The sequence below is a fragment of the Nyctereutes procyonoides genome, unplaced genomic scaffold (assembly GCF_905146905.1).
Source record: "Nyctereutes procyonoides isolate TBG_1078 unplaced genomic scaffold, NYPRO_anot_genome, whole genome shotgun sequence".
NCBI lineage: Eukaryota > Metazoa > Chordata > Mammalia > Carnivora > Canidae > Nyctereutes > Nyctereutes procyonoides.
In genome coordinates this window covers 19,119,814-19,137,438 of record NW_026575132.1, presented here as the reverse complement: position 1 = coordinate 19,137,438, position 17,625 = coordinate 19,119,814, and the positions used below count along the sequence as shown (strand labels likewise).

Genomic DNA, 17,625 nt, shown 5'->3' with positions numbered 1-17,625 from the left:
ATACATAAAAAGTCCTTCTCCCCAGACAAGCCTTCTAGCACTCTGCTTTTTATTAACATGCGTTAAGTCGTGTCCATTATTATAATCTTCCCTTTTTATAATAAAAGCAAGATGGATTTTTGTTTGAATCCTGTCCATGGTTGAAGACAGTGAATTAAAAGTTTCAACATATTGACATTAAATTTCCTAAAAAAATATTTAGAAATATATTTCATTTTGGGAGATATACAATATCCAAGCAATAATTCCAATTCAAGTGAATTGATGTACATATGAATCAAATGATAGCCCCAAAGAACATTTTATATTAAACACTACAAAAAAAAAGGATCGGATAATTAAAAAGTTATATTTCTCTATGATTATTTTGACCAAAATCATAAACAAATGGACCTTGGGTTACGTTGAATTAATTTTCCTCAATAAAACAAGGTAGCATTTATCTTCCTATCAATAGTCTGACATGAAGATAAAAGCCAGGTTTTAGAATAGTTTCCAGTTACCTTTTCCCAAATTAATTTGCATAAACAACTTGTTTGCAAAAATATCACATAATTCTGAAAAATGAAAAAAAACACATTTAAGAAATAGATGAAATAAAAAAGAGTGGGATTTTGCTGCCTCTCCCACCTTCATTTATATTATTTGCCACTTATGCTGTGATTTTGAAAGCTATCACTTTAACAGTGTTCTGCTATAGGACAAATCATGGAGTCTCTATGTCCTGAGAACTCTACAATATCAAACCAACTAAATACAATAAAGATTGAAAAGTCAATTGTCCTTTGTTATTTATTCTTAAAGTCACAGCTCAAACATCCTGGCAATGAAGTGTACCATTATTCTCAGATCTGAAATAAATTATGCCTCCCTCAGAACAACCAGAGCAGGGCACCTGGGTGGCTCACTGTTTGAGCGGCTGGTCGTGATCCCTGGGCCCTGGCATCGAGTCCTGCCTCAGCCTCCTTGCAGGGAGCCTGCTTCTCCCTCTGCCTGTCTTTGCCTCTCTCTAAATAAATAAAATCTTAAAAAAAAAAAACAACCCAGAGCATTCTGCTTTATTCATCTTTTTTTTAAGGTTTTATTTATTTATTCATGAAAGACAGAGAGAGAGAGAGGCAGAGACACAGGCAGAGGCAGAAGCAGGCTTCTCGCAGGGAGCCCCATGTGGGACTCGATCCGGGATTCCAGGATCACACCCTGAGCTGAAGGTAGCAGCTCAACCGCTGAGCCACCCAGATGTCCCTGCTTTATTCATCTCTAATGGTATTTATCATATTCTGTTAAATTTATTTATCTAGCTAAGTATGTTACAGGCTCCTTCATGATTGGTAATTGTATTAGGGAATTTTTTTAAAAACAAGTGCATGAATTTTCAACTACTTATTTTATAGTACATACATTTTCTGCAAAGTCCACATATTGAAGATGAAACGAAGAATCATATTTTTGTTTGTCTGGTGGGCAAACTTTTAGGGTGACGATCGCATGAAGCTTCCCAGTCCAAATGACAGCAAGTTCTTTCAGAATCTCTTGGATGAAGAGGATTTGGAAGACATGATGGATGCTGAGGAATACTTGGTCCCTCAGGCGTTCAACATCCCACCTCCCATCTATACTTCCAGAGCAAGAATTGACTCAAATAGGGTAAGAAACAATTATATACCATCTCCCATATTATTCCTGAGAAATAAAATCATGCAAATATATTGTAAGCACTAGAATTACAGAATATTTATGCAGCTCATTTCAGTGTGATTTCTAGATTTAAAACATACAATATCAATGAAAGATAGGCCATAAATAATTAATTTTGAAACATAAGCATGACTAATAAAATAAGTTCCCTGACACCTTTAAGATTTCAAGAGGAGAAAGGTTTCCTTTGTTTTATGTCAATTAAATCTTAGGTTTAAGAAATCTACCAATTCAAACTAATAAAACTATGTGTTTATAAATAAATGAAAATTCTTAACAAGCTAGGCTCTCTTAAAAAGAGGAGATGACAGCAGTCAAGAGGTAATACAAGTACAACTCTCACTTAAGATACTTTAAATAGGGGCACCTGGGTGGCTCAGTGGTTGAGCATCTGCCTTCAGTTTGGGTTGTGATCCCAGGGTCCTGCAATTGAGCCTCATGTCAAGATCCCTGCGTGGAGCCTCCTTCTCCCTCTGCCTGTGTCTCTGCCTCTCTATATGTCTCTCACAAATAAATAAATAAAATCTTAAAAAAAACCAAAAACAGTTCTTTAAAAAATGAGGACTTTAAACATTTTCTGTCAATTTTAAGTAGAAACAGAAAACTGCAATACTTTGGACGTTATCAGTCATTTTGGGAAGACTATTGAAACACTTCTAAGATGTAGATTTAAGTTTCGAAAGAAACTTCTGAAAAGAATTGGAATTTAATTTTAAATATTAAACGCACTCTATATGAATCGCATTCTTTTTCTAAAAACTGTCAATCCATGTGTTCACTCACTTATTTTTAAAAATTCATTCATTATTCACTTAACATGTATTGAGTACCTCTGAATGTGAGACATTATCAGATGCTTGAGATTCAAAGAATTTTGACATAACTCCACCTTCAAGAAGTGTGCAGGCATTTATGGACATTATCAGAGTGGGACAAACAGCAACCTATTTGTCCTGACCCATAAAACATAAGAAAACTTTCAACTTGCTGCTCATTTTCTAAAGTGAAGTTATTTGTTTTGTTTCAGATTCACAGCAATAATAAAGTAACACTCACCAGGTGTTTACACTGTGCCAACACTTATATATACACTAAGTCTCTGAATCCTTACAATTATCTCCTTGGGTTCTATTATCATCTCTATCTTACAAATGAAGAAACGTCATGGTTAAGGGATTTGACTGTTGGAAAATTAGCCAGTTAATGTCCACCTTCCACTGAAAGTTAGCCTCTACTGTACATACCCTTGCTTCAAAGTTATTGGAACATGTTATTTTCATGATAAAATTGCCTTTCTTGACAGCTACTTTAATGTTTGAGGTACATGTTGCTTGAAACCCCCCGGGTGATTTTCTTATAAAATACATTCCCCATCTACTCCATACTTTTTGCTCATTTGCCTCATTCAAATGTAGATGATGGGCTGATGTAGAGAGATGCAAAACAAAAACACCTCAACTTTTTTTCTATGAAAAAAAAGTCATTGCATCTCAATGAGGAGAAGATAGCTAAAGGGCTTAAAAATTAATTCAATTGATAGCCATTGAGCATCAGTCCTGTTTATGGGAAGGAGCAAAGTCTTTTAGGGGTCTAAAGGAAGCAGTTTTTTCCCTACCTATATGTTTAGCAAAGTGGCCAAATTATAACTCTGGTATTTATAATTTTATGTGACAAATTCATTACTTTTACTAAAATAGAGATGCTTCAGTAAATAGTTTTCTGTCCTTAACATGAAATCTGATAAAAGCCAAGAGCTTGAATCTTTTCCTCTTACAAAGCCTCTCACATTCCAACTTTCTGTTCATTTTAATTTAGGCTCCATGCAAGGAATCCTTAATAAAGGTTTGAATTAACTAAATGAAATTAGTGAGACAAAGTAGAAGACACATGAGGAATTATTTGGCCTTTAGTCATCATTTCTTATTACACACTATTATTTAAACAATATTATCTGTAGATTTCTTTTTAGATTTTCAAGTCTTGGTTGAGGGAATTGTTCTTAAATACTATTTTATTTTCAGGCATTAAAAGGCCTTATTAATCATCTATATTTTCCTATTTTTTTAAAAAATCTAGTCTTATGTAACTTCCTTGGTAATTTCTGATTTGTGCAAATGCTGTTTCCCCTACTGCTTCCTATAAAGCTAAGTTCCACTATTTTATAGTTAGAAAATAAATTACTTCAGTTTTAGGTTCTGTGGCCAATTTATGTGGCAAGGGAATATCTTAAAATGAATTTTAATCAAGTGTTTCTTGAGCATATTTGTTGAACTTTGAAACCAAAAAATAATTCTGTTTTTGAATATAGACTGTTTTGCTCACTGTTAAGTTGTAGGTAATATTCTTAAATGTCTTTACAATTTCTTCATTTGTAAAATAAATACAATGGTAGTTAACTTATGTGATTGTTAAATAATTAACACTTTTAAAAAGTGCCAGGCATATACTTATTCTTTTCAGAATCACTCAAATTTCATTTTTACTCATTTCTTTGTCAATGTAGTAAATAGCTACATTTTCTTATAAGAATTTCTACACATTATCTGTAAAAAGTCTGTTGCTTCAGTCACTACTTGACAAGCAAATTATTTCTCCTGATGTGTTTTTTATAGCAAATAAGATATAGAAGTCATTTCCTCTATGGTGATTTTGGTGATTTCAAACGCCTATGTATTTTGATTCATTGTAACTTTAAAGCAATGAGTCAATTAAAAATACAATGTTGACATTTATCCAGCAAATTGATAGATACAAATGCAAGTAATGCTAAAAAACACCCAATTTATTTATAGCTCCTGTTATTGGTTTTATCACCTTTTAAAATATTATCTTAAATACCTTTATCACAAAAAATACACCAAAACACTTACTCTGGCATGATGTAAATAGGAAAGCAAGGAAGCTAACTTCTACAAACTTCAGTTCTGTTCATCTGTGAAGTGGGGATTAAAAAAAAATCTCAGAATATTGTGAAGATTAACTTCTTAGGATATCTAAGCGTGTTCCCCTTTGATGGATATGTAGCAGATACTCAGTAGTGTGGAAATAAATGAAGACCCCCCAATAGAGAAATGTGAAGGCTCTTTATTCAGAGCTTGCTAGGTAGCAAGGGAGTTAGTTAGCCACTGCCGCTTGCATTTTGGTGGAGACTCAAAGGCAGACAAAAGAGTGGGAAAGCTGTATACTGGGGAAAGGGGAAGGTTTCAGGCATGCCTTGATTGGAGGTTCTTGGCACGGGGAAGCTGTAAGAGGGGCTAATTAGAAGTGGGGAATCCTATGTGATTAGCTAGGGGTGCATACTCATCTTTCTCTGGTTTGTCCTAAAAGGAAAGTGGTGACAACATTTAGGGAAGCTGTTAGGTAATCAATCTTGACTACTTTGGTTCAGTTGTTACAGACGTTATTGTTTAGCTTCCTGGATTGCTCCTAGAAGTAACCATGTGGCCTCCTACAAATCTGACTCCTAGCAGACTGGCTTCCTGGGCTGTTTATTGTAGATATGGTTTTCTAGGCAAGTTGCTGTAAGTTGGGAGTTAGACTTCTATTTTTTTTTAATTTTTTTTATTTATTTATGATAGTCACACACAGAGAGAGAGAGAGGCAGAGACACAGGCAGAGGGAGAAGCAGGCTCCATGTACCAGGAGCCCGACGTGGGATTCGATCCCGGGTCTCCAGGATCGCGCCCTGGGCCAAAGGCAGGCGCTAAACCGCTGCGCCACCCAGGGATCCCTAGACTTCTATTTTTATGTGTGATCTGGCCATTGTCTATTTGTGTATTCAGTTTCACAATAGGTTCTAGGTTCTGTTGCCGCCTTCTTTTCCCTTGATATATTTATTTAAGTACATAATGCCTGATATTTTCAGTTAAATGCTTGCATGGTTTTTGAATTTCTGTGTAGATGTTTTTCTGTTAACGTGGATAAAAATTTTGTCTTTTTCTTTTGAGTTACCTAGATTTATATTTCTTTGACATAGTGAATTGTATTCCAAATGCAGCAGCAGTTAATAAAAATAGCTAATAATTTGATGTGGCTAAAGATAGGCTAGCTTCAATGATGTTAGAAAATTTTATTTCATTTAATAAAAGCTTCAGTGCATTTTTGTGGACAAGGGTTCAATTGTGGCAGGATCATTCAGTAATTCTGATGAATAGTTTTAGAGATGCAGAGTTCTACCTCTTTCAAAAAGATACCAGTTATCTCTCAGTTATCCAGACCAGGGGAAGACAAAGGAATCGTAGCTACTGCCCAGTGGTGGAGCAGGTGGCCCACAATGGGTCTCTCCTTGCAATTTAAACCTTTCTCCACTTCTTTCAGAGCTGCTAAGAAATAACTATATTAATAGATCTTGTATTTCTCCTTCTCTTTTTGCCCTTTCTTTCTTAGAATAGGTTATATAAATAAGTTGAAAAATTAAAATATGTAGGCAGAAGAAATAAAGGATGAGGGAAAATAAAGGAGCTTAGTATCTCAAAAGCACAGTTTCTAAATTATTAATTAAAGGCTGAATATTTGACTGCTTATAAAATTGGATTTATATATTTTATTTTGTGCTACTATCATTTTCCTTCAGATTAAGTTTTGTAACTTTGATAAAAGTATCCTAGGAAGGTTGCCACACACTTTGTTATTCCCTTTAAGATTTTTACCAATTCATCACACACACACACACACACACACACACACACACACACACATAAATGGAAATACAAGAACACTTTGGTCTCCTCTATAGGATTTATGATATTGTACTAAATATGCTTCTAATGATGTATGTAAACTAAAAAAAAATTCAAGCAAATGGTTAATGCAGGAACAGTGAATCAGTGATGTTACTTACAATAATGATATTTGAAAATATAAGAGTTTCAATTGCGTTTGTGTTTACTGTTCAATAAATCAAAGCCATGATTTCTTATTTTATGAAATAATGCAACTAATAATAGTAATATCAGCTAAAACTTATTGAGTCCTTACTATAGCCAAGTTACTATGCTAAGTGTTTTAAGTGGACTATTTCACTCTTATGTCACAAAGCTCTATGAGGTAGGCACTAATATTTGTCCCATTTTTAAAAGTTAAGAAAATTGAGCTGTGGAGAGTTTAGATGACACAAATAATAAGGAGCAAAGCTAGAAATTGAGCCCAGGTGCCAACAGCCCACATGGAGGCCATACCTAAAATAACAGTAGGGTGGGGAAAGTTCCTCATTTCAAGTTGTTATTAAACTTCTTACTACATATAAAACTAAGGCTTTTCATTCATTTAATGGTAATTGATTAAAAGAAAATAATTTGGATGTTGGAATCTCACATGCTAGAACAAACTCTTTGGTATTCCAGCCTTGATCATACCATTTAACCAAATTTACTTTCTTCACTTGGATGAGGAGAAAATTGAACTAGATCACCATTAAGTTCCTTCTAATTTTAAAAATTATCTTATCAAATGACTTTTTGAACTAGTTATTATATTTTTTACATTTATAAATGTATTTTTTATACATTTATACATCTTCTAGTATAGGGATACACTGGAAGATATCTAGTGTATCTTCTAGAGAATATTTAATTGGAAAATGGCCAAAAGCGTTTTGGGTTACCTCTACACACTTTTGTCCTTAAGTGATTTAATATAGAAGAGGAAAATTTAAGGACACAATTTAAGGAAGCATCTCATAGCTAAATGATGTAGTGGGAGAATTTTTTGATGATATAACAAGGTTACTCTGGTTGCAATTTACCAAGGATCAATATCAATTCTAACAACAGCTGCTACTTGATGATAAATGATTGTAGTCTCAGGATATTGGTTTTACATTTCTTCCAAAATATGTCAAGGATTCCCGCATGGTATCCTTGATATGATGTTTGGGATTTTTTTTTAATTTATTAAGCTCAAGGAAGGAGGTCTTCTTACTATGATACTCCATATCACTAGATATTTTTTGTCCCAAAACTTTCTCCATCTGCATAGTAATTTTATTTATTTATTTATTTATTTATTTATTTATTTATTTATTTTTAAAGATTTTATTTATTCATGAGAGACACACACACAGAGAGAGAGAGAGAGAGGCAGAGACATAGGCAGAGGGAGAAGCAGGCTCCATGCAGGGAGTCAGATGTGGGACTCGATGCTGGGACTCCAGGATCACATTCTGGGCTGAAGGTGGCGCTAAACCACTGAGCCACCCAGGGATCCCATATATAGTAATTTATAAATTTTTCAAGTTATTATGATGAAAGTTTAAATGAATTAATATGTTGAATGTTTATCATGGGCTAGGCATTGTGTTGGGCAATGACATATAGAATTGCAAATCAAAAGTTTTGCCTGAAAAGAGGTTATATTTTAGTTAAGGAGATAATATTCTGCAAGCAATATTCCAGATTTTGTAGGAAAAAGACAAAGAAAACAAAGGCAGTGATGCCTGGGTGGCTCAGTGGTTAAATGTCTGCCTTCTGCTCAGCGCATGATCCCAGTGTCCTGGGATCAGGTCCTGCTCCTCCCTCTTCCTATGTCTCTCTCTCTCTCTCTCTCTCTCTCTCTCTCTTTCTATCTCTTATGAATAAATAAATAAAATCTTTTAACAAAAAAAGAAAGAAACCAAATCAGCAGAAGTGGCTATAGAACGTCATTTTAGCTGTATCATTATCAGAGGATGATGATGTAGCTTGGAACAGAAGTAGAGTTTTGGTAGTGCAGGTCTGAAATGGGTCAGAAGGAGTGCTAAACTATAAAACCAACCAAACAAATAAAACCTATATGAACAAGGGCAAGGGAATGTCTTTTTGAGTATAATTTTAAAAATCTTCATGTTTGTAATATTTCCACATTGGACATGTTGAAAACTCTTTTTATGTTATCAGGAGATGGGATGGGCTTCCTCTCAAATTTTCTATTTTTGTCATTCTTATGAAGGCTTGAAATGTGATATTGAAATCTCGCGCTTCTCATTAAAACCATCCAACTCAAAACAAAATCCTTTTCTGGCCTTCCTGAAAAACAGCTCTCCAATGTCTCTTCTGTTTCTTTTGTCATGACTGTAATTCAGGCCCTCATCACTTCACAAAAATTATTATAATATCTCCCTAAACAAATATCCACATTTTTTTGAAAATGGGCTCAATTTCTATATATAGTGTTTACATTGTACCAAATGAAGGATAATATTACTGAATATTTTGAACACTAATTATTTTCATTTCTTTGTCCTCATCGAACCAGAGTCCTAATCGACTTATTTTTATCAATAGGATAAATTTGAATGAGATATGTTATATTAGATCTCTCTTTATATGATATATAATCCTATTATCACCAATAGTTGAAGGATTTTTGAACATTTGTCCTAGGAAATTCCATGGTCATTCCAATTGACCAGTCTCTGAAATTTAGTTTTTACTACTCTCTAGCTCACACATACAAAATTGCCAAGAGTTCTAAACATTACCCACTATTGATGGCTTTCAAAATATAGATCATGTGGGTGCTTTCCGTTCTAGTTTGGAGGTGTGGGTAAGTAATTTATTTTAACAAAGAGGTATCTTTCCTTATGCATTATAGATTTGTCTCTCTCTCTTTTTTTTTTTTTCTAAATGAGAACATGATGTCAAATTGCCTTTGCTTATTCTTCCAAGTTCTTAGCAGTGACAGGGATATTAAAAATGGTTCTGCTATCTCTGGTTTACCACCAACTTGAGGATATCCCTCAACCTCTCAAATGATGGTTTTTATACAGTAAAATATGAAGTGACCTTTTTGTGCAATGTTTTCTCTACCAGTGACTTTCTTAAAATCTGGGTATATTATTTTAATTATACTATTCATTGTAAACTTTTTTTTCTCTTTTTCTTTGCATCATTGCTATCATTCTTTTATTACCCACTAACTTCCTATGGATTTTCATTGAATTTAGATCGTGATATCCGGGTAAACATAATGAGAAACCCTCTATAGTATCAGCTCTAGATTCTTCATTTAACCTTATATTTGGAAATGACAATTAAAATCAAACCATCTTTCAATTTCTTAAGTAAAAGAAAAGATAATTTTTAGACATCTTTCTCTGTACCTTCAGGTATCATAAAACTCCTAGCAGATTTGGACTTTGGGTAGCACCTCCTTGTTGTAGTACATTATGATTCCCTCTACAGTTGTTTCTTTATTCTTTAGAGAATCTATTTTTTCTCTTAGCAAATGATTTTCTATACCCCCTTCAACATTTTCTTTTTTATAAAAAATACTACCGTTATTCTCTCCAATCTACAAACACAGTCTAGCTCTCCATATGTGTAAAACTAAAAACTAATGACTATAAATGCATGCTTGCACATGTGATGGAAATGGGATATTTCCGGGCAGCCGGGGTGGCTCAGCGGTTTAGCACCGCCTTCAGCCTGGGGCATGATCCTGGAGACCCGAGATCGAGTCGCACGTCAGGCTCCTGCATGGAGCCTGCTTCTCCCTCTGCCTGTGTTTCTGCCTCTCTTTCTCTCTGTGTCTCTCATGAATAAATAAATAAAATCTTAAAAAAAAGAAGAAGTGGGATATTTCCTAAGTCATGGTAATTCAGAGTGATTTCTCCACTCTTGCCACAGGCTAAAGCGGTAGCAAGATATGTAGAACTTCCCAGCTTCAACCTTGATGAAGGAAAGGAGGTTGACAGTACATACACAGCAATACATTATTTCTCGTACATTAAAGTCTGTGCCCTCACTTACACACAGACATGACCTCTCCTTACCATATCAACAACGTAATCTTCTTCTCTATCATTTACCACCGCCTTTTCCTTCCTTTCTCCTAGCATGTATATCCTTTTCTCAACACTTATTTCAATGAGGTTTTCCCTAGTTGGAATATAACCAGTAGAATACAAATAGAACCTGTGTAGTTTGTCCTTGGCCCAAGTAAATAGATCAAATAAATACAGTAATTTGTAACACCGACATGCCCCATTGTAGTATGGGATAGATGTGTAAGTAATTATAATCTCATGGAGTATCAGGGCTGGAAGGGGTCTTGAAGCCCTCCTCACACAAACTGTCTCATTTTATAGATGTATCAACCAATACTGAAAAAGATAAAACCTATAGCTCAGCATTCTTTCCTTTTAAGGGAGAGATGGGAAATCATGTTCCAACCTCTCATGCCTAAGTCAAACATTCTGTTGGCCCTGTCTGTTTTGTTACTGGTCAAAACCATGGAAATCTTGATGTTGACTTCAAGTCTAATGAGATTTAGCATCAATTGGTTTGAAAGGCTCCTGCTGGGAGTGCAATGAGAAGCCGGAAACCCTGCTGCTGTTTTGCCTCTTCTGTTTATTCTTCAGTGAGACTCCTCATAACCAAGAGTTAATGGTTTTGGAGGATTGAATGGAACTGACAATGCCAAGAACAATTTAAAAAAATTTTTTTTAGACAACAGGGAGAACAATATCTATATTGGGACTTAGGAACTACAGGCTTAAAAATAAAATGATCTTTACAAGTTGCACAAATGTTTCAAAATTTTCACGTACGAATCTAAATGCAGCTACCATTATTGACCACATATTTATGTGTCAGGTTCTGCTCTGAGTTTTTTACACTTGTAGCCTTAATCTTCACAACAAGGGTAGGTAGAGAGCATTGCTGTTCACATTTTATGATGATAGAGACTGGAGATGGAGATGCAAAGTCTTTTTGTGGAGACTTCCAGCCTGAATGATAAGTGAGATTTGAACCCAGATTTGTCTGGTCTACACTCTATGCTTTTAACTTCCAACCTTAATTTGGGGACATCAATATATCCAATGTATATAATTAAATTATTTTAAAAGCCCAACAATTATTCAAATGAGGTTCATTTAAAAAATAGTGGGTAGAGGTTTCTAATTTTTGTCATTAAAAAAAATATCTGGGACAATCTTTATGAAACCTTTTTTTACTCTAGCTTACGAGGTAATATTTCAAAAAGTCCCCTCACCCCTCCTTGTATCTTCTGGGGACTCAGAGCCTACAAACAATATAATTATAAAATCAGAGAGTCACTTTCGTTCTCGAAACATTCACAAAAAATAAGTGATAGCGAAAAATGCTTACAAAATTGACATTTTATTTTCACACCAGAATCCCCATGTCAGAATAAACAAAATTCCTGCCCTTTCCTACAAGGCTTTACTAAATGGCTTGGTAACTTAGGTAAGAGCTTGGTTACTCAAGAACCAAACCAGGGGTAAGGTCTTTAAGACTCCAAAGTGAGTGACCCCTCTATTGAATAATGCTTATTCTGAGAGAACTTGCAGTCATCACTGTTTGTAGCTTCTTATCAGTACAGGAGTTGGGTCCTGTCACAGGGGTTCCTACAACACTGAGGTACCACGGACCAGAAAAGGGCTGTTTGTTTAAGAAGAGTCTGGTGTTAAAGAACATTTCAGTGATCTTTATGAAATAATTTTACACTCGAGCAATTGTCAGCTGGGCATAAGAAACCTCTGTGAACAATCTTTTTCCCTTTGTTCAAATGTACTAAAGAAGAAAATCACAGCTAGGAAAGGAAACAAAGAGTGAGGAGGGGCAGCTAGAGAAGATACTGAGATTTGGAATGTTAATGAATGTTTTATCTAAATCATTTAGATGGTTATTTCTTAGTATTACTGCCACAAGATTCGTAGCCCTGCTGTACATTATTGGAAACATCTCATCAAGAAGCCTATTCTTTACTCTACTAGACCTGGAGAGCACAATTGTGAGTTTCTTTACCCTTTATACAATAGAATTGGGAGATTATCATCAACTTTCTATTCATATTTTGTGAAGGTTATTTAATTTATGTCGATCTGTAATTTATTTATTTTTACAAATCCATCTTTGTCTGCCAGAGTTCCCTGTGCAGGCTGGCCTGTTAGGATGATTGCTCCTGCAAAGGCAAGAGAGAGAGACAGACAGAGAGAGAGAGGGAGAGAGAGAGATGTTCTATTTCATGCTCAATAAGGATTGATGGCATTTTGAGAGGTTCAGAATATCCTTTGATTACTTGGGGAAGCAGAATGGAGAAGATGGTTGTGGATGGTGGGGGGTGGGCTCGCTCATCAGCTTCCCTTTGTGCACTTCCTGCCAGAACGTACCCTAATCACAAGCATCTTGTGTTTCAGCCCCTTCCCTCGCTCACCTGCCCAAATGAAAAGTTCCCTTTTTCAGTTGAGAATTCTGACATACCAGAGTGTTCTAAAGCGAGGCTAATTTGTGCTCTGTAGTTTTCACTCAGCCACGGTGCATGAATGGCTGTGGACGAGCCTCTCGTTACACTTGAGCAAAAGCTGAATTGAGAGATGGGTAGGCCACCGTGGGAAAAATTCTAAATGCTATGACTGTGTTTCTTATTGCACCAATGTTTTCTACATTTGTGATGACAAAAGTACTGCACATCAGAGAGGGAAAGAAATTGGAAGTTTAATTCACAACTGATTCCAACAGTAATCATACGCCATGGTTAGTAACATCCATGCTTGTTATCTGCTCCTGAAAGAAAATAATAATGTTTAAAAGTCTTAGTGTATTGGGGATGGAAAATATACATAATTCAGATTCATTTGGAGTCTGGTATAGTATCCTTTTAATTGGAGCCAGTCGTATCTGTGGTGGAGAAACCAGGCTAGTGGATATTCTGCAATAAAATGAATAGACTCATTCTTTTATTCCTAGAAATACCACATATTTATAAGACTATAGGATACCTTAAAAAATAAATGATTATGTGCCAAGTATCCTGTGGTCTAATATTTAGTTCATTAAATCGCATGAAGACTTTGGGAGGTATTTACTATTATTACTGCCTATTTCTATGTGAGAAAACTAAGGCATGACTATTAAATGACAAAACCAGGCAGCCTGAGGGAGGTGGGTGGGGAGATGAGGTACCTGGGTGATGGGCATGAGAGAGGGCATGTAATGGAATGAGCACTGGGTGTTATATGCAAGTGATGAATACTAAATTCTACCCCTGAAACTAATAATACACTATGTGTTAAATAATTTGAATTTAAATAAGTCAAAAAAATTAAATTAAATTAAAAACCAGGCAGCCTGGCTGTGTCATCTGTAGAAGCTGTGCTCTTCACCACAGGGATGTATCACTTCTCACTCTGCTTCTGACTTTTTTTTTTCTGTGTTATTATTGCTATAAGCTCAGTATTCAGTATTTTAAAGATGAGATGAGTACACCAGTAAAGAATTTTGACTTTTTAATTTTTTTATCATTAAATTCTTTATAAAGGTTATTTTTTTTTATTTTAGGGGGTTATCTGAATAGTCTCATTAGTAGTGCTTATCCATGAATTCCAAAAGACATTTTCATTCATCTGTGAAATAAGAGATTATTTCAGGCAAGTGGCAAAGAGCAGCTATTCATTCAATCATTTATTCATTGATCAAACATTAATGAGTTATCTACTATATCTTAATCTTATGATTACCTACTATGGCCACATTGAGCCTTGCCCTCAAGAAAGGTGGCTTAGCGGTTGAGCATCTGCCTTTGGCTCAGGGTGTGATCCTGGAGTTCTGGGATCGAGTCCCATGTCAGGCTCTCTGCATGGGGCCTGCTTCTCCCTCTGCCTCTGTCTCTGCCTCTCTCTCTCTCTCTCTCTGGGTCACTCATGAATAAATAAATAAAATCTTTATTTAAAAAAAAAAGAAATTCACAGGCTAGTAACGAGCCAATAAAGTGCAATGAGTAAAGTGTTACAATAGAGCTAGAGAGTGCATAAGTGGTCATTTGAACAAACTGGTGTTTTTAAGTGGGAAAGTTAACAAAGTCAGATGTGCTTCTAGTGAGACAATTCTGGCAGCTTTTTGAAATGTGAACTAAAATAGAGATGGCTTATCTGCTGAGGCAAAGGAGATAGTACGTAAAGTTTCATGTAAGCGATAATTTCTTTGTTTTTGTTTCTGTTTTTACTTTGTTTTGTTTTATTAGTTGGTATAAGTGATTGGTTTGAGATAGACTCAACAGGGTTTGGGCACCAACAAGTCGGATATTACAAAATGAGATAGAGAAATCAAGGTGACACCATGTTTTCTAATTGGAAGATTGAGAAGATGTTAACATTATATTATTAGTGCATTAGAACAGAGGATGTAGAATAAGGAAATACAATTAATACTTTAGAATATAAGTAGATAGCACTCTAGATAAAGTGAAATTAAGTTTTGAAACCATTATTATTCATGATTCATGACTTTTTTTTTTTTAAGATTTATTTGAGAGAGAGAGAGAGAGAGAGAGAGAGAGCTCATGAGCTGGGGGAGGGCCAGAGGGAGAGGTAAAGAGAATCCTCAAGCAGATTCCCCACAAAACGTGGAGCTTGTCGTAGGGCTTGATCCCAGGCCCTTGAGATCATGACCTGAGCTGAAACCAAGAATCAGCCATCTAGCCAACTGAGCTACCCAGGCGCCTCAATATTTTTATTCTTTGAGAGAGGAGTTTCAGTAGAATATAGCACTGGTGGAGAGCAGAATACAATTGACAAAGGGTAAAGGCAGGAAGTGGGAATTTCTTTGAAAATTCTTCCACGTGATGGAAAGAAAGGAGACAGAATGTGAGTTCAGAGAGAAAATGGTCCCGTCAGTAGAAACAAGTCCTTATATACTTCACTTGTCCGTTCTTTCTTTTTCCCAACAACAAAACTAATTCTCACTAAGACTGAGTGTGTGGTGGATTTGCTTGAAGACAGAATGGGTGAACCAGACTGAAGCATCACATCTAGAGAAATGTCTTCTGCTAACTTACCCTTTCCTCTACTCATTGCCTTTTTCAGTTCTTCTCTCTCAGATTAACGTAGGTGTCCAAATTTTTCCTTCTGAGTTGTATACTATAATTCTCTCTTCCTTATCTGAAGGCTTGGCACTCAGTTCTTGGTTGATTTACCTTCTATTCCAATCATTTCACCAAGGTTTTGTTTTGTTTTGGTAATTTTTTACAAAATCACTTGTCTCCCAAGAGATATTCAGACCAGTTGTAATAACAAAAAATAACAAGTTTTCCACTTCATCCTAATTTTGAGAGCACACTGGTTGTCAGAAAGAAGAGAACAGAGATGTGTTAGGGAACTTAAAAAGATGGGCTAAGCATTGAAGGAAATGCCATGGCAAGGCATGTGAACAAAGACTAATAAGGGGCCAGTAAATCCAAAGACTCTCAAAAGCAGAAAAACATGACTTTTTAGAGGCACCATTCCACTTGGTGCATGATTGTTCAGTCTCACCAAGAGAACTGTGAGCAAGGGAAAGAAACGTTTGAAATATAAAGAATTGAGAATTAGTAGGTAGCTGCATCCAAACAATATGGAAACTGAAGGCAATAAAGGTCATATTAAGGGTAAATTAAGTAAATAACCATTGGTACAAGTTATTTAAAAAAATCTATCATCTATTATCTACCTGATTATGGATAATTGTATACTTACTGTGAACTGAATGTTATATAGGTTATTTCTTTATATTCATTCATATAAAAAAAATGCTAACAAGAGAAGGGGCGTTCTTTTGCCCATTTTAGAAAACTGGAAACTGGGACTCAGGAGAGGTTGAATAGCTTGTGGCAGAGCTAGTAAATACACAGAATTCAAACCAATATCTAGCTTACTTCAAAGCTCATGCTGGTGTAATAAAGTGTCAAGCAATTAACTGAAGAGCACCAAAAAAAAAAAAAAAAAAAAAGGCAGAAGACCTGATTGAATCAGAGAAAGGGAATCTCCAAAGTGAATGAATAGAAGGCTGTGGTCAGAGAAAAGGATATTTTAAAAAATCTGTAGTGGGAGTTTTTCCTGTTGTTATGGTATGTGTTATGTATGTATGTGGCAAAGTGAGTTAGAGATCATAGGCAAGGAGAAAGCTCAGAAACTTAGATATTCAGTGGCAATCATAGTGAAAGGGATTAAGAATGAGTCAGATATCATGGAGCAATTGGAATGACACCAGTGAACAGTCTGAGTGTTGGAAAGTGCCTGCAAAGACTATTGATAATCACAAGGATGAGAACATGTGGAATAATCATTTGGTATGAACCCCGAAAATAGGAGGGGTTTGAATGAATTTTGAAGACCTATGACCTGGAAGTTTACAGCATATTAACAGCTCTGATGCCTGAGTTGAATCATGTAATGAACATTCTTTACTAGAAAGGATATTCCAAGGAAGCCTTCTGGATGGGCAGGATGGCTACTTATGAATGTCAGATTTCTTTATTTTTTAAAAAAGATTTTATTTGTTTGTTTATTTATTTGAGAGAGAGAGAGTGTGAATGTGTGTGTGTGTGTGTGTGTGTGTGTGTGTGTGCGTGTACATGTGCAAGTGGTGGTGAGGGAGTAGGAGGAGAAGGAGAGGGAGAGAATCCCAAGCAGACTCCATGCTAAGCATGGAGTCTGATGTGGGGCTTGATCTCAGGACCCATGGGATCATGACCTGAACCAAAATCCCAAGTTAGATGCTTAACTGACGGAGCCACCCAGGCACACCATGAATGCCAGATTTCTAATAGAGAATAAATTTAGGAAACATTCTCAGAAAAGTGAGGGTAAAGCATGAATGGATCAAGGTTCTGTGGAGCCAGACACATTATTGGGAGTAGGGGTGGAGTCCCTTTAAGAAAAATAAAAATCTCACTTCTTTCAAAATTTACTGAATTCCAAAACCATGTGAACCTGTGATGAGCTCTTTCCCAGGCCTCGGAAGGAGCCATACAATTGAAGAGCCTGAAGACCTAAAGTTTATTGCTTTAAAGTAAATTCATTCTGGGCAGAGAAGGTGAGAAAACATGGAAGAGTAATGGCTGCCAGGAATGAATGTATTCTTGGCTTAAATAGCATATTAGTAAAAGCTTCCTTTGGGACTTCTGGTATTTAGAAACTCAAGATGGATGGTGTTGGCCCTGAAAATTTAA

The 17,625-nt window shown here is 35.7% G+C and overlaps 1 protein-coding gene across 1 annotated transcript in view; it reads left to right on the top strand.

Annotated features, from left to right (window-relative positions):
* The window catches only part of ERBB4 (erb-b2 receptor tyrosine kinase 4), a 1,090,474-nt gene that overhangs the window by 1,052,551 nt on the left and 20,298 nt on the right, over positions 1–17,625 (top strand). Inside the window, exon 25 of the mRNA XM_055345632.1 lies at positions 1,477–1,647. Coding sequence (XP_055201607.1) covers positions 1,477–1,647 — 171 coding nt within the window. The remainder of the gene's footprint in view (positions 1–1,476; positions 1,648–17,625) is intronic.